We start from the raw sequence: 24,857 nt of genomic DNA, 5'->3' as shown, positions 1-24,857 counted from the left end.
ACTGAAATGGCAGATAAAGGGTGACCACTGTGCTCATCACCACCTTGATTCAGTACAACCACTGTTACTCTCCAACACAATTACAGCAGCCTCATAGACTCCTGTTGTTGTTCTGAGAGTTTATACTTATTATAAAAATAGTACCCCTAGGATCTTTCAAAATTGAAGTTACTTCATGCCACTCTTTATTCTGAAGTTTACTATGGCTTCCTTTTCACCTGCCAGGCCCTGTATCATATCTCATGTCTCACACCTCCCTTGATCCTTTAATTTTCCAGGGTTGCTCCTGCCTCAAAACCTTTTCTTCTGGATGGAATTTTCTTTCTCCAGGTTCTGCATGTCTTGTTTCTTGAGGGTATTTTGGTTTTGTCCAAATGTCATTCTATTAGTAGGGTCAGTCTTGACTGCTTCCCAACTCCAATTAAAAGCGCACCAACAGTAGTTATATGGTCAGTTGAGACACTCTGGCCCACCTTGGAGTGCCTGGGTCTGGTTGTGGCTCCTCTGCTTCAGATCCAGCGTCCTGCGAATGCACACCTTGGGGGCAGCAAGTGATGACTCGTACTCAGGTTTGCCATCCCTATGGGAAACCCAGATTTCTTATTCCAGGCTTAACTCTGTCTGTTGCATGTATTTAGGAGAGAGAACTAATGAATGGTAATTTCTATCTCTCTCTTCCCTCTCAATTTTTGATTTTCTCCTTCCCAACCCCCAATAAAATGGGTGAATAAAATCCTGCACTCTCCTCCTTGTGTCCTCTCTCCTCCCTCCTCTGATTCTCTCCATTGCACTATGAGGGATGTGCAGCAGGGTGCATTTTTAGGAGCTTTGAGCTACAGACAAACTGGTGGAAAAAGCAAGTATAAGGTAGAGATCTTCACATGTAAATACCACTATTGTTCCCAGGAAACTGTAGTCTAATTAAATTATTTATTTAATAAATAAATAATAGTCTGAACTTGCAGATAAATAAATAGCTAATAAATGCCAAATGTGGAATTCAGTGTGGTAGTCAGATCCTAAAGCCTGTATTCTCTCTTCTCTCTCTTAAAGATGTATCTGTTTATTTTAAAGGCAGATGAAGGAGAGAAAGAGAGAAAGTCTATATGTACTTATACTCCAGAGGAGATGTACAATGGAGACTAGCATACCAAGAAGTGAAGATACATTGTAGCAGGCATCTCTACTCCCAAATAAAAGATGGACTCCCAACGAAACTGTCAAATATATCTTGACAATATGATGCCAGACTTTCTAACATAGTTCATACCTATAAGTATGTCAGGACATACTTAAGTAGTAGAAAGATGGATTTGTGACTGTTGTTGAAGGACTATAGTATTACAATAATGTAGGAGAAATTAGTTGTGTTGGGAGAAAGGGGTATTGAGAGGGAGGGAAGGGCCCGGCGCTGTGGCCTAGTGGCTAAATTCCTTGCCTTGAACGTGCCGAGATCTCACATGGTCGCCGGTTCTAATCCTGGCAGCTCCACTTCCTATCCAGCTCCCTGCTTGTGACCTGAAAGGGAGGGAAGAGAAATCACTGAGCCTATGGAACTGTATCACAGAAAATAATAATATTAAAAAAAAGAAAGTCAATTGACCCTTATGTGAGGGCTTATTTCTGGATTTTGGTTTTAGTCCACTGTCTTCTCCCAGGTCAGCACTATAATGACTTGGTCATTTCAGTTTTGTAGCATGTATTGAAACCATGATGCAGATGTCTTCTGTTTTTGTTCCTCTTTTTCATGATTATTTTTGGCTATTTCACAGCTTTTGTGTTTTGGTATGAGTTTTGGGTTGTTTTGCCTGTTCCTGCAAAAAAAATTCATCTGAAATTGGGTAGAATTTGCATGAAGTGATGCAAAAGTTTGGGAAATGTTGCCATATTAGCAGTATTATATTTCTAATCCACAATATGTCACATTTTTCTTTTGTTTAGGTTCTATTTCATTTCTTACACTAACATTTTGCATTTTTGGGTGCTCTACTGGTGGACTTCTCTTGTTAAATTTGCTGGGTAATGTTTTGTCTATTATAGCAGGATTGCTTTCTTATCTCTTTTTTTTAAAGATTTATTTATTTTATTACAAAGTCAGATATATGTAGAGGAGGAGAGATAGAGAGGGAGATCTTCCATCTGATGATTTATGCCCCAAGTGGCCACAACAGCTGGTGCTGTGCCGATCTGGATTCAGGAGCCAGGAACCTCCTCCAGGTCTCCCATGTGACTGCAGGATCCCAAAGCGTTGGGCCATCCTCCACTGCTTTCCCAGGCCACAAGCAGGGAGCTGGATGGGAATTGGAGCTGCCGGGATTAGAACCGGCAACCATATGGGATCTCGGCACGTGCAAGGCGAGGACCTTAAGCACTATGCTATCGTGTTGGGCCCAACAATTTTAGTCTTTAACTCAAAAACATTTATTCATTTGAGAGGCAGTGTTTATAGGAAAAGAGAGAAAGAGACAGAGAAAGAGACAGAGGCATTTTGCATCTGCTGGTTCACTACAATGGCCAAAATGACCACAGCTGAGGCTATGTTACAATGCCTACCCTGAGACAGTTTTTTCCCCTATCCAAGCCAAGTAGATTTTGTTATTTTTCTTAATTGTTCTGGTTGGAATTCAGAGTACAGTATGATTGTTGTTTGCACACACCTTTGTTTTGTTCTTGATCTTGGCAGAAAGTTAACTTTTTATTCTTAAATGAAAATGCTGTGTATTATTGGACAGGCAGATGAGATTTTTGGAGAGAAGGAAAGATAAAGATATTTCATTAGCTGGTTCACTCCATAAATGGCTGCCACGCTGAGTTGAGCCTATCTGAAGCCAGCAGCCAGGAGATTTACCCAGGTCTCCTACATGGGTACAGAGTACTAGGCACTTGGGCTATCTTTCACTGCTTTCTCAGGTTACAGGTAAGAAGTTGGATGGGACAGCCGGAACATGTACCAGTGTCCATATGGGATTCTGGCACTTACAAGGGGGAGGATAAGCCAGTTGAGCCATTGTGATGGGCCCTTCTTTATATTACTACATTTAATCTTTTGTTTTAATTTGAAAGGCAGAATTACAGAGAGAAGGAGTGACACGCCTACAGATATTTCATCCTCTGGTTCACTCTCCAAGTAGCTACAATAGCTGGAGCTGAGATAATCTGATCTGATGCTAGGGTCCACGAGTTTCCTCTGGGTGCTTTCTGTGGGTGCTAGTAAGATGTTAGTGTAAGAAATGCTTCCATAGTTGAGAGGGATGTATGCCTGTGTGAGCCTCTGATTACAGGTCAATTATCAGCGATGTGAGTGGGACACATGTTTCGGTCTATTTGTTTTTTTCCTTCCTGTATATGCAGGGAAGGAGGGGAAGAGGGTGACTCCTTGCTGTCAAACTGCATCAGCACCCTGGGATAGGGGATGGCCGTTTGATAATTCCTTAGAGACCCTGATGTGGGGAAGAGTGTGAAGAGAGTGTTACTTGAATGGTTTTCATATCCATGAGACATAGTCAGTTTATTGCTCCAGGGTTGAGAAAACCTTTCTAATGTCTACTGGTTGACAAAGTCCATCTTAGTGCATCCACAGACCCAGACACATGCTGCAAAGTTTGGTCAGGAAAATTGTTCAACCTGTTTTGCTTTCCATCCTCTGATGTGGCAGTTAATGCCACCTGCTGGCTTAGATGAGCAGGCCATCATGTCCTTCACATGCAACTGGACATGCTATCTACTGCACATGCATCAGCAATTGAGGATGCCCAGTCCTGATACATGCAATCCAAGGTGGGATTATACATCCTGTGATTCTCCTTGCAACCAGGATCTGAGTTCAGCAGCCTAGTCAGTGGATTTCCCAAGAAACCTCACCTTACCGGTGACCTCAGATTTGACCCTTGTGTGTGCCAACCAGTAGAGGTTTAGATTTTGTCTGTCACCAGCACCAGCCAAGGCACATTCTGGTGGATGCAACTGCCTGGTCAGTTCCATTTAAGGCTCATATCTCACGCAAACCAATGAATGCTAAGTCTCAGCCCAGCCAACGTGCCACAGATCCAGTAAAAACTCATACCAGTGGTTTCTGCAGCCACAGGTATGATCCCCGAGACCTCCACCAGGTCCACCTCTAGATCTGTTTTGTATGTGCCAGCTTCTGCTGCCATCTAGCCAAGCCCAGCCAACATTGCAGCTGAATCTTACGCACACCTGTGGGTGCTGAAGCTTAGCTCAGCCTGATCTTCCCCAAGACATGGCCCACATGCATGCCAACATGTGTTGCTTCCTTGTCTAGCCTGGGCCACCATCAGCCCTGGTTCTCATGCTTATCAGTGGTAGGTACAGCCCAGCAGGGGATGGCCAGTTCCTCTCTCAGACATGTTCCCAGCCCTGGATGTGAGGTTACCTGGGCACTTGCTGGCTCGTGCTATGTCCTAGATTGGCTGGCCCACACCCATTCTGGCTGCCATGCTTGCCAGCAGATGCAACAGCTTAACCCAGCCTGGTCCACTGCTAGACTGGCCTATCCCCAGTCCCAGCTTTTATGCTCACCAGTGGAAGTGGCAGCCCAGCAAGGTAGTCCTCGAAGTTCCCTTATCAGGCTCACTGAGTCCAGCTCTTAGCTGTGCCATCAGGTGCTATAGCCCAGTCTGAGATAGCTCATTCCCAGACTCGGCAATCACTAGCACAGCTGCATCCTAACTCACCCCAACTTTGTCTACCCCAGCCCTTATGTGAAGCAGCAGGTGTTGTGGTCCAATTTGGCCTGGCTCACACTCATGCCAGTATGTGCAATGGACTGACACTGCATTGAAGGTCTCAGAACTGGCTCACACATGTGCCAGTGGGGCTGCAACCCAGCCTGCTTAGCCTTCTCCCAGCCCCAGCTCTTGTGCTCACTAGCAGGATCTGTGTGCACCATAGGAGTTCAACAGACTTAAATCTATGTGCTACCTTATTCAACAATTCCACATATCCTCTCATAATCAAACCTTCTGAGGGTGATGACTTACATGTCATTCATGTCACTATGTTGCCAACATGTGAGGAATTCACCTCAACCCAAGGACTTCCTGTCCACTCTCCTTCCCTCAGCCCCAGCTTGCCCCTCACTCACTCCACCCCCAGAAACTAAGCTCTCTCAAAGCCTTGGATGATGTAGGAGAGAGTTCACACTGGATGATTTTCTGGCAAAGCCATTCTACCCACACTTTCTGTCCTAGTTCCTCTATGTGTAGGGAAACACTGTCACAGGGACAGTGACTTTTGCAACTTTGAGTTCCATGTGTCTTGTGAGAGGGGCTTGAGAATCTGTTAATTCTTTTCCTGTCTGTACCACAAGCTCAGTTTCACATTACCACCCACATTGGAGCGATTGCTCTGGTCAGCACTATTGCAACAGTCACAAATGGGGAAAAACTGGGCCTTTCCCTGGCCTACCAACGTTGCCCTGTTATTGTCCTTTCTCAAAAGGGCTGTGTTTTCCCAGCCTTCATGTCAGTTTCTGCCCCAAGTGTCTCCTTGGTGGAGAGATCCCACTCTCCTAGAAACCATGGGCCCTTGAAGGTGGAATCCAGTTTCACTGTCCCCTGGAAATTTTAGACTTGCTAGCTCCAATGAAACCTGAATGTGAACTCAATGGCTGCCATCCCTAATGTCATTTGCTCAATATTTGGCTTTGAGGCAATTGTGTTTTGTCTTTGCTGTGCTCTCACCTTCCTCACAGGACAGTGTCTGTTCTTCAGTGAGATCATGGTGAGAATACATGGCTTGCAATGACTGCACACAGTTGAGTCCCCATGCTCCTGTCTCCCTCTGCTCTAGAGCCAGTGTCTGCTCCTAAGCTCCTGGTCAAGTCACCATCCTTAAGGTCAGGATGGTGCCATGTCATCTTAGATGCAGGGCCGTATGGACCACTGAGTACCTGAATGTGACCTGGGGAATACAGTGGTCCCTTGCAGGGCTGAAGCAGGGAGGGCCAACTGGTTAACCCCCACCTCCTAGACCCTGGATGTGTGTCTTCCCATGAGTCAGCTGGAAGCCAGCCTGACCTGCATGATCAACAATCAGGTGGGCCACAAAACTGCTAACTTAGATATTGGTGATACCTGTTTCCTAGGTGAGTTTAACATTGTACTGCAATCGGAGGATATCTTGCTTTTCTCTCTGACCTATTGTAACACCCTCTCTATTTAGTTACTTGCTATAGATATTTGGAAGTTACATCCAGTTCATCTCTGCTTTTAAGATTCTTCCATTCATGGATGCCTGCCTCCCATAATCCACCTTTCATGAAGGATCTGAATCATCTTTTGAGAAGCAAATCACATGGTTTTGCTTAGCAATGTTGTCTTAGATTGTGATCCCCAGTGACTCCCTCATTATTGGAATTCAATTGTCCATAGACTAGCGTACCTTCATGAGGAAGTGTTGCCTTTTTCTCCTTTGAATTTCTACTCTAAACACGGCCTCTTGTTGAAATTTGCTCACAACAGATGTTTCATTGAATAGTCAATGACTGGTACCTTGAATGTCTTCTCTAAAAAGCTGTCCTTGAAGACATTGACCAAGGTACAAAAGTTATAGCAGAGGTAAGCATTTGGCCTAGTGGTTACAAATCTGGTTATTGTTCTTATGCATACCTGAATTCTTGGATTCAATTCCTGACTCTGGGCTGCTGATTCCATTTTCTGCCAATTTAGACCCTGGAAGACACAGGTGATCAATAAAGAGTCATTTCCTCCTTGTTACCCACATGGGAGACCTGGATTGAGTTCTCAGTTCCTGGCTTTGCCCAGGATTGTGGGTCTCTGCAGAGTAAACCAATGCATAGGAACTGTCTCTTGAAACAAATGAAAACAAATATACATTGGTTTCATCCAGAATCTCTGTCTGGAAGCATTTTTATTTTTCCCAGCATTGTATCCCCAGTGATTAACTTTTCCATGGGTGAAGCCAGGCATTGTGTCTCATCTTCCCTGGCTTCAGCAGGAACTTGATCAGTGAATGACTCTTCCATGTTCCTCCCATGCCAGCTGCTGAACTAGGTCCCTTCCAACTTCTACACCTGTTTCCTCTTTTAGTCTCCTCCTGGCAATGACCACTGTAGCTTCTCTCCTGCGTCATTCTTTCCTTATTAATTCAAGAAGCAGGACAATATGAGAGCTGGACATTTATCTGTCTTGAAGTCCTACTTCTGGGTTTCTTAAGCATTTCCACCTATTTTCACAGTCAGCAATTCTAGTAGTTTCAACTAAGAGAATTCATAATTGCTACCTAATGCTTTGAGTAAATTCACAGTCATATCAGTTGCTATTTTCTCTGTGAGGTTGCTTTGAGACTTCTCCATCCCTTCACTGCTGTAATTACCCTCTGTCTGGCACTCCCAGTGTGGAGGTCAGCAACAAGGAGCCTAACCTTACAGTCCATAGCAAGGTCCATAACCCAGGCTGGGCCAATATGATAATTCAAATGTCAGAAATAGATTTTAGCACTGCTGGCCATCTCTATTCTGAGCCTGTTGACTATAGGCCCCTTGCTTTTCTCACTCTTGTCCAAGCCTAGCTGTCCTGATCTGCCTTAACTGGAGCTGATGGCCACAGCTCCTTAAGCTGTCAAAGCCTCTCTCTCCCTTCTGCCATTCCCAAGCTGCCCTCTCAGGACCGTCATGCCTGCATATTGAGGGCTCTTCCCCTGGTGTTGCTAGGACTCCAGATGCCTTCCCACAGAGGACCTGCCTGTCCATGAACAATGCTAATCCTCACTGCCTCTGCTGGGTCATTGATGTGGGTATTGGTGATTGTAGGAGGACATTGTGACACTAGAAGGTCAGTGAGCACAGGATTACAGTTGATTGGATAATATTTGCATGCGAACAACCAAATGGCTACCTTTTGTATGCCTGATGGATATCATTTGTATAAGAAGAGTTGAGTGGGCAGTATGTATATGAGAATACTTGGTGGAATAAACAAGACAAAAGGAGTTCCAAACAAAAGTATAGAAACAGTTGATGGGTTTTGTTGATAAGCTCAATACTTCCTCCCTTATCCCATATGACCCTCAGTGTATAAAGTCTGATGCCCCTAATAAACTTTTGCTTTTGACCATCAGTCAGAGTCCACGCGTGTTATTATCAGCTCTGTGCATCAGCAAGTCCATCGCTGTGGGACAACGACATGAACTCTGATGTGTGTACATTGTAGAGGTGCTGACTGTGCTTGAGGAGCTGGGCTCTGCATCCTGAGTAAGGAGGTAAGGGAGGCAGGATGGGTATTTGGAACTTACAGAAGAGTGGTCTCAGGCAGCAGCCTGGAAAGGCCCTCATTGACATCCAGCAATGCGACATCCAACAATGCAACAATTGCAAACCTCCAAATTCTAGCAGCAGCATGAAGTGGGCTCCTTTGTAATATCTCCAAAAGGGCCAAAGTGACTTTAAGCCACATTTGTTTTATTCCAATTATATTTATAAAGAACGGTAACTTCTAGACATATAGAATAATAATAATTAGTAGTATTAAAGTTGCTTAGTTGGTGTTGCTGTATAATGGCATCTATAAGCATATACCGATGTGTGTCATCTCAGAGTCACAAACTACTGTGATGGATCCTCTGAAGTTTCTGGCTTGGATCCTTTTTCTGGGCTGCACATTTTGAATAGACAATCATTTACTTAGGATGTGTAATAGGCATGTCCAAGTTGTCATGTTCAAAATGCATCTAGTTAAAGTGCTTCCTACAGAGCTTCCCATTCCACTATCTTTCCATTTGTTCTGGTAATAAAACCTCAGTGTAATCTGTACTTAATTCATTTTCTTCTTTTTATATTCTCTTTAGCTTATATTGATCTATTTAATTCAGATTTTAAATACCTACAGATTTTCATTGTGAATGTGCTCATAATATTACTAACTCCTACCTGTGTTATCCACTCCCTGTTGATATGTGGAATTACAGATACAGTCAAACCCCATATAAGTGTATGCTCTGTTTTCCTTTGCATATGAATATATGAGAGAGTTTAATTTCTAAATTAGGTCCAGGAAGGGACTGAAAATAATTAAATTAAAAAAAGTATTGCAATGCAGTATAATACATTTTTTGTGAATGTTTTATCTTTAAATATTGTACTGTACTAAGCTTGTCCTCTTGTGATGCAGTGAGATGATGCAATACGTACTTCAGGATGTGAAAAGAGGTGAATGAGGCAGGTAATGTGATGTGACATTAGGCTTCTACACATCAGTTCTTTGAACAGAGAACTACAACATTTCAAGTTGATCTGATAAGCAGAATGATTGCCACATGCCCACATGTGGGTAGATGCAGGCAATGGATATGCTGGACAAAGGGAGGACTTAGATTTCTTTAAGTGAGGTAGGATGTCAGGAAGGATGTAAGGATAGAGGGTAGATGGGATTTATGTGTGTGAGAACAACGCTGGCTGCATGTGCAGGGAGGGAGTTGTAGCAGAGGTCGGCATGTGGTGGGCCCAAGTCAGTGCATACTGACCTTTGGTTTGCCTCCATCCTGCTGGGTCCTGCAAGGTCTGTCACTCTACCTTCCTGGGCTCCACCCCTTGGTTGCGGAAGAGCAAATGGTTTCTGTGAACACAGTTTTTCCTGTTTCTTTGCCGTGTCCTTTTTCTGATTCTTCCTCTTTAGCTGCAGCGGGCCAGATCTGCCATGGGGCCCTGCTTAGGAGTCCCTGTTCTCCACTGGACCTTGGGGCTCCTGGTGTACCTCAGCCCCCTCCTCAGTGAGTGTTGGGCTGCATGGAAGGGAGGGCTATGGGAGGGCTGGGTTGACTTGGGCTCTTGAATACTGCAGGGCTTTTGGGACCTGTAGTGCGGGGAACAAGAAGAGAACTTAGTGTAGAAAGTGACAAATACATCACATTCATCTGGGCCAGGATGGACATAAATGGGAAAGAGGGAGATGGCATTTGGTGGGGGCCTGGTGTCGAGGTGCGGCCATGGAGCCTGTGCCTTGGGCTTCAAAGGGGACCTTCTTCCAGACCACGGGACCTCCTGTTTTTATATGGCGAAACACAGTTGGAGTCATATGCCAAGAGGGCCTGAGACTGACTAGGAATGCTGCTCCTGGGGGAAAGGCTTGTGGAGGGCCCCCAGACTGAACTCAGGGTTTCAGAGAGTCTCTGTAGCTGTCCTGTGTGGGAATTGGAGGAGGAGCCTCTGGCATTGACAGTTTGGGCTCTGCCCCCAACAGCTCATCCTGGTGGGGATAGGAGGGCACCTGGAGGTTTCAGGCTTTCTTTACAGCTGCTCACCCAGTTTGTTTCCTGTTTCAGTGTATGTTTTACTTGGAAGTGCTGAAAAATATTTCTTTGGTTGCAAGGTATAGGATTATGGTGTCCTTCAGTTCCCTGGGAGCTACCTCTTTCCCCACTATGTAGTGCAATAATGATCCAGGGTCCACATTCAAAGTAGACTGTATCATGTGTGCCATCATGTAAAACTCTGGGACACAGGAGGCCCATCCAGGGGCATGACTGAACTTGCGCAGTGATTTAATTCCACAGGTACTGTGGGGTACAAGAAACAAAGTTACCAGTCATCTCGGGAGGGCTCCAACTTCTTAAATGTGAGGCTAGTGAATTTTGTTAACAAGATGCATGAAAGTATATGCTATGAGTTGTTCAACTTTATAAAAGCAGAAGCAACCTCCAAGATGTAAAGTCTCTACACCCATGTGCTGACGAATGTGTTGAAAATGGAGAAAGAAACATCAAATGGTGAACATGGACTCAGGGACAATGTGGAAATGGGATGGTCACAATGGACACGTGAAAGCAGAGACGACTGGGAGTGAAGCCCAAAGGGAACCGAGAGAAGGTCCATCCCGGTTAGGGTTGCAAATGACATTGACAACATGTATATGATGTGAGCTTTGTGAGTGTCAGGAAATTACATCAAAACTAAAGAGAAAACAGCCATCTTAAGTATAAACTTTGAGGAAGCTTTTATAGCTCTGAGCTTTGATTAATATTTTCTGTAAAAACATTACCTTTACTGATTCATAAGACACAGTGATGTAGGAGGAAGAGACACAGAGATGAGAAGGGGTTCCAGCCACTGATTCACTCCCCAAATAGTTGCATCAGCCAGAGCTATGGCACGGTGGAAACTAGCAGCCTCTGACCCATTCTGGTCTCCCACGATGCACATGGCCCCAGACACTTGGATCATGTTTCAGTCCCTTCCCAGGTGGATCAGCAGGGCATCATATGGGAAGTGGAGCAGGCAGTGATGGAAATGGCACTCTAGTATGGGGAGTTGGCATCCCAAATGGCAGCTTACACTGCTGTGCCACATGCCAGATACAGGGATTTTGGTTTTAAAATTTAATTACTATCTGAACGTATAGAGAATTATTTGGAGTTATGGATTAGAGATGCTTAATAAGGATGACTTTGTGATTAAGCAGATAGCCTGATCTTAGGAAGGGATGGACCCTTACTAGGCAAATGTAGACCCCTCCCATTTTTGCAGTGTTGTTGGACACAAGAACACACTACATTGTATGGAGTTTCACCATGTGTTGGAGTGCTAGAAAGGAAGGAAAGGAAAAAGAGAATAGAGAAGTGAGGAATCAGGGAGAAAAAAAAGAAGGAAGAGAGGAAGGAAGATAAAAATCTAGAATTTATTATGTCTTAACTAGAGCAAAGATAGAAAGTGTTATTTTCAGTCATGAGAAACTTCTAGGAATGAAATTGGTGTCCCCTATCGGCCTGACTCCTATGTTACTGACCTGGACCTGAGCTGGAAATTGCTCTTCCTCCTTACAGAAAGTCAGTCTGCAGCTTCAGGCCTGGACACATAAACACTACTATACCCAAACCTCATCCAGAATTTAAGTGAGTTTCAACTCTATATTGTGGAAACAAGCTGCCACTGAAAAGGCTGCAAAACATTCAAGAGAAGCTCCTGCTAGGCTGGGCTGAGGTGCATGATGTCCACCAGGGCATTTATCTTGGGTAGTACACACATGTGATCTGTTAGTCTTAACTATTTGGAACAGCCTGGAGTGACCCATTGTTCTTTTCCTTTTATTTTTTTTCTTTATCTCACAAATGTCTTTTGCTTTTAAGATTATTTATTGGAAATGCAGATTTATATAAGGAGAGAGACTGACAGAGAATAGAGAGAGCGAGAGAGTGAAAGCGAGATGAGACAGAGAGACCTTCCTTACTGGTTAACTGCTCAAATGGCTGCAATGGCTGGAGCTGGAATGATCTGATGCCAGAAACCAGCAGCTTCTTCTGGGTCTTCCACATATGGGTGCTCTGCTGCTTTCCCAGTCACATTAGTAGGGAGCTGGGTTGAAACTAGAGCAGTCGTGGCTCAAACTAGTGCTCATATGGGATTTGGTGTTACAGGCAGTGACTCAATTTGCTTGAGATAACATTAGTCCCTTAGAAATCTCATGGGGAATTTAAGTGAGTTCTTAACTCTGTCTTGTGAGAAGAGAATGTCTCTAAAAAGCCAGTGGAGCATTCAGGAGAAACACCTGCTGGCCAGCTGAACTGTACCTGATATTCACCAGATGTGTTTGATGTGAGCAATGTGCATATAGGGTCCCTTGGTACTGCTTATAGGAATCAATCAGGAGCAACCCTTTGTTCTTTATTTCCAGGAGTGTTCTTAAATTCATCAATAGCTTCCTTTCCACAGACGTTGTTAGTAGCCAGTCCTGTTCTAAAGAAGGTAATTTCTATCTGGTAGTGAGTTTGCACTTCTCTAGAACCTGCCTTTTTGGTACAAGCCAATGTGAATTTGTTATGATTATTGTGGACTGCAAGAGATCACACTGTATACAATATACGATGTTTAGAGGATTCTTTATTTTCCAAGCTCAGCAAGAGTAAGTCCTGTGATAACCCATGAACAACTGTGCAGTGCGGCTGAAGTCAGGAGTTTTTATGCTACCATCCTCCAGTATGATTGAGACCATGCAGGACAAAGTTTCCATGCATTCAATTAACTACATTTCTGGAGGCAGGAAGAGAGCTGCCTGATCCCAAAGTTTCCATGACGGGGTTTTTTTTTTTTTCTTTTTTTCTAAAATAGCGTAGTGGGAAGTAGTAGGAAGCCAGGTGCTGTGAGACTCTAGAGCCATTTCCATGTTGTCAATGAACTTGAATGGCACAGGAGGCAGGAGGCAGGAGGCAGGAGGGGCGGGGCATGCAGGGGTTCTGGAGCCAGTTTCATGCATTGAAATCAGTTGAATGGTGGGTTAGAAGGTAGGAAGGGCGGGTTCTGAAACTCTGTGTTATCAGACTTGAAGAGTAGGTTCTAGCCACCAATCTTTTGCACCCCATCACAGTGATTACAAATGAAAAGTTACCACTATGGATTATATAAATTCAGACTAGGTTTGACCTGTTTGATAGTTACCAGATCATGAGAGTCAGTATATCTATGTCACTGTTAGTCTGTCCTGAATGTACCTTACATTATCCTTCTAATAGATTGTTTCCCTCCTTCATGTGTACTACAGTGTGAGACTGGCCAAGGCTGCTAAAATCTTGTGTTAGGTTGAGGGATAAGCCTTGTGAGGCTATTCTCTCTGGCCACCAGCTCACTATCTATGTTGGAGTGGACTGCTACTGAGTCTGTTTGGGGTTCCTATAAGAGCAGGAGGTCCCAAGCTGTCATTGTGGCCCCTTCCACTGTCCTCCACAGCAGGACAATTCTTCATCTTCAAGCTCCTCCACCTTCTTTGTTTGCCTTTCCCTCTGTCCATGAGAGTGGCCTCAGGGACAGAAGGCTTCCGATACTATGTGGGAAATTGATCTGCAAGGTGGTTTGTGGACCAGGGTATGCCTTAGGCTAGTGGGCAGAGGCAGCTACTAAAAGACTCAGTCAACCCACTGAGTTCCTGCCTGGTTAGAAGCAACATCAGCGTCTTCCTCGATGACCCTTCTCATGATATAGACAGATTGAAAGGCAAACACTCTTCTGACCTAAATTACCTATCAAAGTCCTTCAGGATGGTGTTCTCTTGGGAGGGGTTTCCAATTTTGTCTCTTAGCAAGTCCAGTTGCCCTCCCTCTCTCATGGGAAGAGCAAGCTACTTCTCTGAGTTCTACGTTCAGTAAGCACTTAATGACCAATGGCCATGATTGTCCCCAAACTTGTACCCATGGACAGCATATAACACAGAGCATTCATATATTCCCCACCAGCTGTTGGCCCAAGGCTGCCAATTAAGGGACTGTTTGGAAGGTTTTGATTAAAAAGAAAAAAGTTTGCTTCTCTTATTTGTACTTATTGAGAACATGTTCTCATTTCCTATTTCCAATTCCCTAGGCATCAGCCACACCTTGGCCAATAGTCCTGAAGCTCAAGGCTCTGGGATTATGGATAATGGTGGCGTGCACTTTGCTGTGAAGGGGATGCGAGGAGATTCTGTATGGTTCCACATGGTCCTGAAGTCAGGAGAGATGCTGGAGGAGATCACGTGGGGCATTGGACCTGAGTCAGCATACACAAACTTCCTGCGAGTCAACAATGGACCAGACTCTCCCAAATGGCTTGGCCTTCAGGACAAGTTCAAGGGGAGAGTCCATGTGCCCAACATGACATCCCTTATGATTGAGAGTTTGATCCCCCAAGACAGGGGGCAGTACCGGGCTGCGGCCATGCGCACAGGAGGATTATCACTTAATCAGGTTTTCCACCTCTCTGTCTATGGTAAGTGACAGCTCTGTGTGTCCCTGGCACAGTTCCTGCTGTTGGTCCAGGTTTGCTGTCTTAGGCCTGCTGTGCAGATTTCATCAGATGTTGCTGTGAGTGTGTGTTTGCCTGTCTGAACATAGAGTGTGTCACCACCTGCAGACAGCAGAGCAGAGAGCCACTCATGGTAAGAATTAGTTTAGTGATTTGCATGAGGTAAACATGAAACAGGAAGCTTTGAAACAATAGTAGCTTTTTAAATAGCACTGAGGTTACACCATTTCTGCATTTTTTTGTTTTAAAAAATTGTTTACAGTATTGGTTTAACAGAGCAAAGATGTATTATACCCATGTGATGTAGGGATGTGAAGGAGAATCCCTTTCTTGTCTTTTTTCTCTGTCCTGTAGGCTGCTGCCATAACTGAGGCATGGTCCTTTATTTATGTAAACCTGCCAGGGTTGGTCAGATCTCACTTTGCATTCTTTGACCTCTGATTTTTTTAATGACCTGCCATGCCATGATGCTGGCTCCTTATTTGCTGTCTTCATTTTCCTTTGCCATAAACTTTGTGTCTTCACATGTTCTGAGAATGATGACTTGGACATCGCTCAGCCCACTGTGCTGCTATACATGTAGAGTCCCCATGTATGTAAGATCTATGAGTCCCCTCTCTTTCCCTCAGCACCAGATCACACCGACTCACCCCACACTCCAGAAACTCAGCCTTCAAGACCCTGCCTGGTATAGGAGAAAAGTTCACATTGGAATATGTCCTAAGAACCTAGTATTCACCTTTTTTTTTTTTCTGTCAAATCCCCTCCTCTTTGTGAAATATCCTGCAACAGAGCCAGTAGCTGAAATAACTACTTTGGGTCTCATGTGATTTCACAGATGGGCTTGAGGATTTGCTTTTTCTCTTCCTGTCTGTGCCACAAGCTCAGTGACATGTTCTACCCACACTCAGAGCTGTTCTCCTAGGTCATCACCACTACATCACCCACAAGCATGGGGAGCGTAGGCCTCTCCCTAGCCTTCCAGAAACAGCTTCATATTCTGCCTCCCAAGGGCTGTGCAGTTGAAGGCATCACGGCAGCTTCAGCCCCAGGTGTCTCTTCTTTCTTAGAGTGACCCCACTCTTCTAGAAATCATGGGGTCTGGAAGATGGAATCAAGTGTTTGCTGTACCCTCATAAAAGTTTTAGGAACTTGCTCACTCTAGAGAAATGGGGTGTAAAATCTGGGCTACTGTTCCTATTGTCATTTGCTCAACATTTGGCTTTGGGGAAACTTTTTTCTGTGATGTTCTTCTGCCTTCCTCACAGGGTAATGTCTGGGCTTCAGCGAGGTCATGGTGAGAGTATGTGGCCTGTGATGACTGCACACAGCTGAGACCCCATGCTTCTGTCTCCCTCTGCCCCAGAGCCAGTGCCTGCTCCTCACCTCATGGCCAAGTCAGCATCCTTGACGTCAGGCTGGTGTAACATCACCCTGGAATGCAATGTCACAGATGCCACCGAGGACCTGAATGTGACCTGGGAGAGCACAGGCCTGAACAGGGAGCTGAAGCATGGAGGGACACTGGGACCAGCCTCCATCTCCTTGACCCTGGCTGTGAGTGTCCCCATGAGTCAGCCCAATGCCAGCCTCAGCTGTGTGGTCAGCAACCTGGTGGACCAGAAGACTGCCACCTTAGACCTTGGTGACATCTGTGTTCAAGGTGAGTATAACAGATAGTGCACTGGAGTCTAACGGTTTCATCCTTTTCTCTATCATGTCAAGCAACACTACCTACTTTTATATCGTTACAGAATTCTGAGAATAAGTTGCCACTTATTGCTGATTTTAAGCATTTCTGCCATTTAGGGAGGTCAGTTGCCAGTTCTATCCCCCATCCTCATTTTACTTTGGGTCATCTTCTGAGAGAGCAACCAGATTGTGTCCTGTGTCTGTGTGGTCTCTGTGTGAGTTTCAGTGAATCCTTGAAGGGTTCTGTGTTCAGATGCTCCTCTGTCCTTGTTTTTTTTGGCCACACTTTTCACATGTCACCATGAACTGCTTGAGGAGTTTGCCTGAAAGTGTCCTGCTCTATTAGATTTTTAAGGTATCACTTTTTGTAAGGAGATGATAATGGGCATAGTAACTGAAGGAGTAAAAACCCATTTATGCATCTGATTCTTCCATAGACTGGAACACCATAAGAGAAGGGTTCATCCCTTACTTTCTTTAAATTCCTGCTCCAAGCACAGTTTGTGTCCTAGTTTTCTCACAAAGGTGTTTCATTGATCCATCCAATGACTTGGTACCCTGAAACCAGGATTGCAGCTTCAGCTCCCGGCTTGCCTTCGGCAGCAGACTCTAGGAGTTAAACTAATGCATGTGAGCTGTGTCTCTAAACCTAAAAGAGGAAGAAAACAATAAAGAAAAAAAATCATACCTTTCTGGCATCCATAATCAGCCTGAAAGTTAGTGCTATCCTCTAAGCTTTGTCTATCTGTTGATGAGCTTCTCCGGAGCCAGAGCCATGTTTTGTGAATCTCAGCTTCCCTGGATCAAGCAGGAACTTGGTCATCAGGACCAAATCTTCCATGTTCCTCTCACTTCAGTTCTGAACTAGGTCTTGCCCAACTTCACCTGCTTTCTCTCCTCTTCCCTCTGGCAATAGTTACCTCTACCTCCTCCTCCCTCATCCTATTATTATAACTTATTAATTTTTGTGTGACAGAATCAAAGCTTCATGTACAGAGCATTTTTATCCTTGTTCAATTAATTCGGGGAGCTCTTCTGGTTGCATTGCTGATCCTGGTTGCTGGACTCTACTTTTGGAAGACTCACTGGGGGAAGAAGAAGGAGACTGGAACAGGCAAGGTGCCCTTTCCTTTTACTGCCCAGTTACACCCCCCTTTAATCTAGGTTCCTTCACCTGTGTTAGCTGCTAGGTAGTGGACACTGCAGAGTTGGTGGTGGTCATGAACTTGGGATGCATGACATGGCAAGGATTAGAGTTTCCCAGGCATAGCAGCATCCTTTAGTCTGGTTATGACAGGTTGTGCCTTACAGATGGACCGCAGGGTGGATGATAGTGACATCCACTCTGCACAACCGATGAAGCAGCAGATTTAGGAAGGTAAGGGTAACATGAGAGTAGGAAATGGTGGCCAGCCTTGCCTATACTTGCATATACATTACTTGCATACACTTTACTTGCATATACATTACTCTTGAGTTTCTTAAATTGTGGTCTCTGCTATTTGTCTTCACTGTTTTCTCATATTTTATATAGATTCAAGCATTTTTAAAGAAAATTTACAATTGCCCATTTATGGTACTAGATGATTGGGTGAAATTCACATGCGGTGCTTTTCATGTGTTCTGTCTGGGCCTGTCTTTCCCTTAACTTCTTTGCTTACTCTTGGTCTTGTGTCCCCAGGGTGGAGAGCAACAACATCTGGAAGAAACCTACCATGATCATCTACAGTTGGATTCCTAACCTAATTCATCTGAATGAAGGAAGCAGAACTGGCAGTTCGGGGGCACCTGCACTCCAAGGCTGATGTGTGCAGATCCTTCATCTGCAGCTGTTGTTTAGCTTCAGTTGTGCTGCTCTGACTAACCCTGACCTGGTGTCTACAACTCCCCAGGCACATGTTGCGTGTTCATACTGCTCTTTCACTGAGGATCCACACAAGTGCCTCGTGAGGTCTCTTCCTCTGGCATTGCCATGATTCCTGACATCTTTTGCTCAGACATCTTCCCATGGAGTTGCTGCCTGCGCATATGTATAGCTAATCTCTACTGTCTCTGCTTAGTCACTCTGAGACATTATGAGTTCTTAAGCTCTGGGAGAGGAATATTGTGGAGGTGCTGACTGTGCTGAAGGAGCTGGGTCCTGGCTCCTGGTTTGGAGGGTGACGGAGGCCCTTTGAGTGCTTGAGGTTCTAACAGGACTGGTCTGATACTTTCTTTGCAAATCTTGCATAGGGCTCACTTGGGGGTGCTGAGGAGTGTGTATGTGTGTATGTGTGAGTGTGCTTGGGGGGGTGTCTATTGTATTTGTGTACCTGGGATACAGCGTTTGCATCAGCTAGTGTACTCATGTGACTCTTCCTTAACCTCTCTTCATCAATTGAAACCCACCTACCTGGCCTTTCTCAGATGTCTTTTCTCAAAGAATGTCTCTGGGAAGCAAAGCAAGAATTTGCTGTAGGAAAAGGAGCCCAGCGCCTTCTGAGCCACACCTTCCTGCTCCTTTGACTGTCCCTTTTCTGTTGAGAAATCCCAGCACTGGCTTTTTGACACACACAGCTGTTCTCTAAGTGTGGTGATCTTCAGAATCAGACTGCCAGAGCTTGAGTATTTGGGAACCCTCCTCTCTTCTTTCATGATTCAGCTTTCCCAGTACCTCTTATGAGCGTACTGGGTTATAACAGTGCAAAGGTTACAATGGAGGTGGGCATTTGACCTGGTGAATATAAGGCTGAGTAGAACACCTGCTTCCTATATCCCAGTTCCTGAATTAATTCCTGGCTCTGGGCTCCTGATTCCATCTTTTGCCATTGAAGACTCCGGAAGACAACTCAAGAATCATGTTCCTGTTATCCACATGGGAGAGCTGGATTTAGTCCTTAGATCCTGGCTTTTCCCAGGGCTCTGGGTCTGTGGGGAGTAAACAAATGCATGGGAATTTTCTGTCTCCCAAAACAGAGAAATAAACATAAATCTACCTCGGCTGTGGCCCCAATTTCTTTATGGAAGTTGATTCATTGTCTCCTGACATCAAGCAGGAACTTGGTGATTGGTGAATGACCCTTCCATGCTCCTCCCATTCCAGCTGCTGGACTAGGCCTCTTCTGCTGGGAGCCGTGCAGATGGGGTGAATGACATAAAGGTGTAAAGAAAACAATCCCCCTGTTGGCAAGGCTGTGAGGAGCTTTGAGCTGTATGGCTAGACCTGGCAGATGTCTCTTCAACCACTTCAACATAGTTTCACCCCCTTTGCTGGACACTCTCCTACCCCTTAAAAAAATTCTGAAATCCTTTGAGGCATTGCTGTTTGCCATTGTGAGATGGTTTCTGCAACTGATGTGGGCTTAGGAACTAATGTTATTGATAATGTCTTGGTAAGTGGATCTTTTTATGAGATTTAATGCACACAGGAGTACAACGGAGCCCATGCCATTTCTGAACAGCTTATGGTGTACCTAACTATTGCCTCAGAACCTGGCTCAGGTAAGTAGCATGCCTTTTTGGAGATGAATTGATAAGTTCCCAAAAAATTGATGAAATAATGGGAGTATGAGCCAAAACTATTGTGGTGATAAATATAGTCACTGTAAACTTAAGGGTTAGCCTGTTTTTGCAATTTCTTTTGAGCATAGAAGATGAACCTGTTTCAATTAGGGAGAGGAACTTTCTATGGTCCTTGCTTAGTTCCAACTTTGGATCCCCACCCTCTCCTGCAATGACCATCAGGGTCGCCCCGGAGCCCCCCTAAAAACAAAACAAAACAAAACAAAACAAAACAAGCAAACAACAACAAAAAAATTAGAATAGATAGACAGAGAACAACAAGGAAAGCTTAGAACCAGACAGGAAACGGTCAGCGGGGACTCACATATACTTTATTAGGTAGGACATGAAAATAAGTTACTCTTCACTGGGGTATTGATGATTTCTCTGCAGACCCCTCCCAAAGCTGTTCTGTGCCTCAACTGTTGACATATGCCTTATTAAAGTTATAAGCCAGTTTGGACTATCCTAAAATCTGCCAAGTTCAGCAAAAATTATGCTTCAATACAATAAACAGCTAAATACAAAAATGAAAATAGACATGAGACAGCTGAATAGTATTCTATAGCCATTTTAAAGTGTGTAGCAGTCGCTTGTATATAAACTAAAATTGAAATGTTAATGAAGTAGTCACAGGCTGTGGTTAAGAACTTGCATTTTCTAACATAAAAGTCACTCAATATCATGTCAATTAATCCCATAATGTTGTAAACTGTTGTTGATGTTATGTTATGACTTTTAATTAGTCGGAACAATATTCTGTCAGCTTTGTTTTTAGACTAGAGATGGTCTGCCCAAGAAACTGTTGAATTGATCTGAACAATAAGATGCTAGACTCTATGCATGGTACATGCTTGCAATGAAAGAAACAAGACTGGATTTGAACTGTAATACTGCAGTAAGGTGGAGTAATCCACCATGGGAGGAGGGTACGGAGAGGGGTTGGTGGAACCTCAGAGCCCATGAAACTATGTCTTAAAATGAAATGCAATGAAAAAAGAAAATGTATCTGTTTCAATCCCTTTCAAGACCCTCTGGCTAGAGGAATTAAAGGATGCTTATATTAATATTATAGAAACATATTTTAATTATTGTTTGATTGTTTATGGGGTTCTAAGGCCTGTAGTTGTAGTGGGATTTAATGGTTAAAGTTTTAACCTTTATGACATATTTCTCCCATTAAGTGATAAATAGGTTGTAGAAATAAAAATGTAGTAGGAGTGTATTACTGATTAAGATGTAACTGCTGGCCGAAGATTTCCTGGCTAGAGCCCAGAATAAATAATGGCTTGCTTTGAAGTGAAATGATCATGGTATGTTTCAGAATTATCTTTGAAAACACCTTCTTAACCAAGAAGTAAAAATTAGAACAATCAAATATCTGTGCAGAAGCTTGCAATGATTTCTGTGTAAATAAGGAAGACAGCCTCCTGACTCATCCATTATGAACAACTGGTGACTATGGTTCATGTCTTATTTCTTGCTGACTCCATATATTTGTCTTCAAGCTTTGAATTTGGTTCTCAGCTCCCCTGACATCAAACAGGAACTTGGCGATTGGTGAATGGTTTTTCCATGCTCCTCCCATGTCAGCCACTGAACTAGGCTCCTTCCAACTTCTCTGCCTGCTTGCTCTTTAATATGCTCTGTGCAATGGGTACCTCAGCTTCTCTCCTGCTTCATCCTTTCCTTATTCATTCTGTGTGATGCAAACAGACTTGCACTGCCATTTCATTGCTAGTTTCATGGAATTCTTCTGGAGGGTATTCTGGTTGTGCTGCTGATCCTGATAACTAGACTACTCTTTTAGCAGACATGTCAAAATCAAGAGACGAAGAAGACATTGGAAAAGGCAGGTTGCCCCACTTTTCTTGTGTTATGATAGTTCCCCGCCTCTCTGAGGTCCTTAGAGCTTCATTGTGCTGACAGGGAGCAGGCCCAGAAGAGGATATGGTATGAGTGAACATAATCTTGGGGTTCACAGTCTCCCAGGAACAGAGCCAATGATTAATCTTTGTGTGACATGCAGACTTGCACAAGGAGTTGATGATGGTGGCATCCACTGTGCATAGCTGATGAAGCAGGAGAATCAGGAAGGCAAGAATGCGGTGAGAGCTGGACGCTCATTTGTCTCTGAAGGACTAGCTCTGGGCTTCCCAGTCATCTGCTTTTTATATAACCACCTCTTTTCACAGTTATGTATTACCAGCAGTTTTAACTAAGGGGATTCACCATTGCTACCTAATTCTTTGAGGGGAAATTTATAGTCATATCAATTGCTGTTTTTTTCTGTGCAGGTCACCTGAGGCCTCTCTGTCCCTCCACTGCTGCATTTACTTTCTGTCTTGCATTCTCAGGGTGGAGATCAATACAAGGAGCCCAAGCTTACTGCACATAGCAATGTGCATAGCCCAGGATGTACTGTGAGAAACATCCAATAATCAGAAGCAGATTTCAGTACTCCTGAGGTCTGCACTTTGAGCCTAAAGCCTGTAGGCCCTGCCTTTTCTTGGTCTTGTCCAAGCCTAGCTGTCCTGGTCTGCCTTAACTGGAGCTGATGGCCACAGCTCCTCCAGCTGCCCAGGCCTATTACTCCCTCCTGCCATTCCCAAGCTGCCCTCTCAGGACCCTCATGGCTGCATGTTGAAGGCTCTTCCTCTGGTGTTGCTGTGACTCCAGATGCCTTCCCACAGAGGACTTGCCTATCTGTGAACAAAGTTAATCGTCTGGGTCATTGATGTGGATCTTGGTGAGCACATGAGCTCTAACATGGGTACATTGCAGAGGTGCTGACTCTACTAAAGGAGTTGGGTTCTGGATCTTGAGTAGGAAAATAATGGAGGTGGGATGGATATTTGGAATTTACAGAAGAGTGGCCTCAGGCAGCAGCCTGGAAAAGCCCTTGTTGACAAGAGAACAAGGACAACATTATAAATTCTAGCAACAGCATTACCTGGGCTCTTCTATATTTTCTCCATTAGGGCCAAAATAGCTTTAAGCCTCCTTTATTTTATATCAACCATATTTAAAGCAAAAGTGTAAATTTCGGAACTATAGAGTAAAAATTTTTGTAGTATTATAGTTGAGCACTGGTATTGCTGTATTATGGCATCAATAAGCATACATAGATGTGTGTCATTCCATGGTTGCAAACTCCTGCGTTGCTTCCTCTGAAGTTTTTGGATTGGATCCATTCTCTGGACTACATATTGTGAATAGCCAATCATTTACTTAAACTATCCAATGGGATGTGTAACAGGCCACTTCAAGTTATCATGTTTAAGATGCAACTTCTTAAATTGCAGCCTACACAGCTTCCCATTTCAACAAATGTCATCTCTATTCCTTTATTTGTTCTGGTAATAAAACATTAGTGTAGTCCTTACTTAATTCTTTTTCTCCTTCCTCATACTAAGTTTAACATGTATTGATATGTTTAATTCAGTCTTTAAATACATGAAGAGATTTTCATAGTGCATGAACTCATAACGTTATGAGCTCTTATCTATAGTGGATGCATCTCAGGATCTCTTGTGGATGTGTGGAATTACAGATACTGTCATAGCCCATGGAGATGTATGCTTCATTTTCCCTGTGTATACATATGAAAAAATAAAACTTCTAAATTAGGCACAAGAAGGGTTTGAAAATAATTACATAATAAAATAAAACAAGTATTGCAAGGCAGTATCATAAAAATTTTGTGGATGGCATATCTTTCTCTAGGTATTGTATTGTACTATGCTTGTCCTATAGTGATATAGTGGGATGATGCAATATCTACTTGATGTGAAATGAGATAAATGAGGCAGGTAATGAGTTGTGACATTAGGCTTCTGCACATGGGTTCTTTGAACAGAGAACTACAATATTTCTACAGTTGATCTGATAAGCAAAATGATTATCACGTTACTACATGTGGATATCATGCAGAGTATTGATATGCTGGACAATGGAGGATTCAGATCCCTTTAAGATAGAGAGCAAGGTGGGATGTCAGCCCAGGAAGGAGGTAAGTGCAAGTGATAAGATAGTGTCGTGTGCGTGTACAACGCTGGCTGTGTCCGCAGGGAGGGACTTGTCTGAGAGGTCAGCATGGACTCAGGTCAGTGCACACTCACTTTTGTTCTGCCTCCAACTTGGGGGTGGGGTGCCTGCAAGATCTGTCACTCTAACTTGCTGAGCTCCGCCCCTTGGTTGCGGAAGAGCAAATAGGCTCTGTGAGCATAGTTTTTCCTGTTCCCTTGCCTCTTCCTTTGCTGATGCTTTCTCTGCAGATGTACAGCCGGCAGGAGCAGCTATGGGGATTTGCTTAGAAGCCCCTGTTCTCTACTGGGCCTTGGGGTTCTTGGCATGTCTCAGTCCCCTCCTCAGTGAGTGCTGGGTTCACTGGAAAGGAAACAGGGAGGTGGGGAGGGCAGTTTGTTGGGCCTCTTGAGTCCTGTAGTGCTCTTGGTACTGGTAGTGTGGAGAACGAAAAGAAAAAAAAAAACCTGCAGTGTATTAACTGACAGGTGCATCTACCCAGAGTGGACATAAATGGGAAGGAGGAAGATGGTGTTTGTGGGTGGTAGGGTGTGGTGTGGAGCCAGTGCCCTGGGCTTTAGAGGGGACTTTTTCTCAGACTATGAGGTCTCCTGTGCTACATGACCAGGTGGAGGTGGAATCAGCTGTAGAGAACAAGGACTGACTAGGAAGCCTGCTCCTGGGGAAAGGCATGTGCAGGGTTCCCTAGGATGAACTCAGGGATTCCTGATGTCCTCTGCAGCTGTGCTGGTGTGGGAGTTGAGGAGGTGCCTCTGGCATGGAGGAAAGTGGAAGGTTTGGGGGGGTCTGCTCCCATCAGCTCATGCTGGTGGGAGTAGGGGAGTAGCCTGAAGTTCTC

The 24,857-nt window shown here is 44.2% G+C and overlaps 1 protein-coding gene across 1 annotated transcript; it reads left to right on the top strand.

Annotated features, from left to right (window-relative positions):
• The first annotated feature begins 9,646 nt into the window (after window positions 1–9,646).
• Window positions 9,647–19,411, top strand: LOC121159190 (SLAM family member 9-like). The gene is made up of 5 exons (XM_040984172.1): window positions 9,647–9,747; window positions 14,321–14,704; window positions 16,107–16,403; window positions 17,409–17,551; window positions 18,114–19,411. The coding sequence occupies exons 1-5, from the start codon at window positions 9,675–9,677 to the stop codon at window positions 18,171–18,173; spliced, it is 957 nt and encodes a 318-aa protein (XP_040840106.1). The 5' UTR covers window positions 9,647–9,674; the 3' UTR covers window positions 18,174–19,411.
• Window positions 19,412–24,857: the final 5,446 nt, after the last annotated feature.

Source organism: Ochotona curzoniae, unplaced genomic scaffold, assembly GCF_017591425.1.
Source record: "Ochotona curzoniae isolate NIBS_2020 unplaced genomic scaffold, NIBS_Ocur_1.0 contig_4072, whole genome shotgun sequence".
Lineage (NCBI taxonomy): Eukaryota > Metazoa > Chordata > Mammalia > Lagomorpha > Ochotonidae > Ochotona > Ochotona curzoniae.
This window is presented reverse-complemented; position numbering and strand designations above follow the sequence as displayed.

What these genes read in the sequence shown, in the direction of transcription:
- LOC121159190 (XM_040984172.1), top strand. Translation starts at nt 9,675, where the DNA reads ATGGGGCCCTGCTTAGGAGTCCCTGTTCTCCACTGGACCTTGGGGCTC. An exon ending in GTACCTCAGCCCCCTCCTCA is followed by an intron (nt 9,748 to 14,320) that starts GTGAGTGTTGGG and finishes CCAATTCCCTAG; the next exon opens with GCATCAGCCACACCTTGGCC. An exon ending in AGGAGACTGGAACAGGCAAG is followed by an intron (nt 17,552 to 18,113) that starts GTGCCCTTTCCT and finishes TTGTGTCCCCAG; the next exon opens with GGTGGAGAGCAACAACATCT.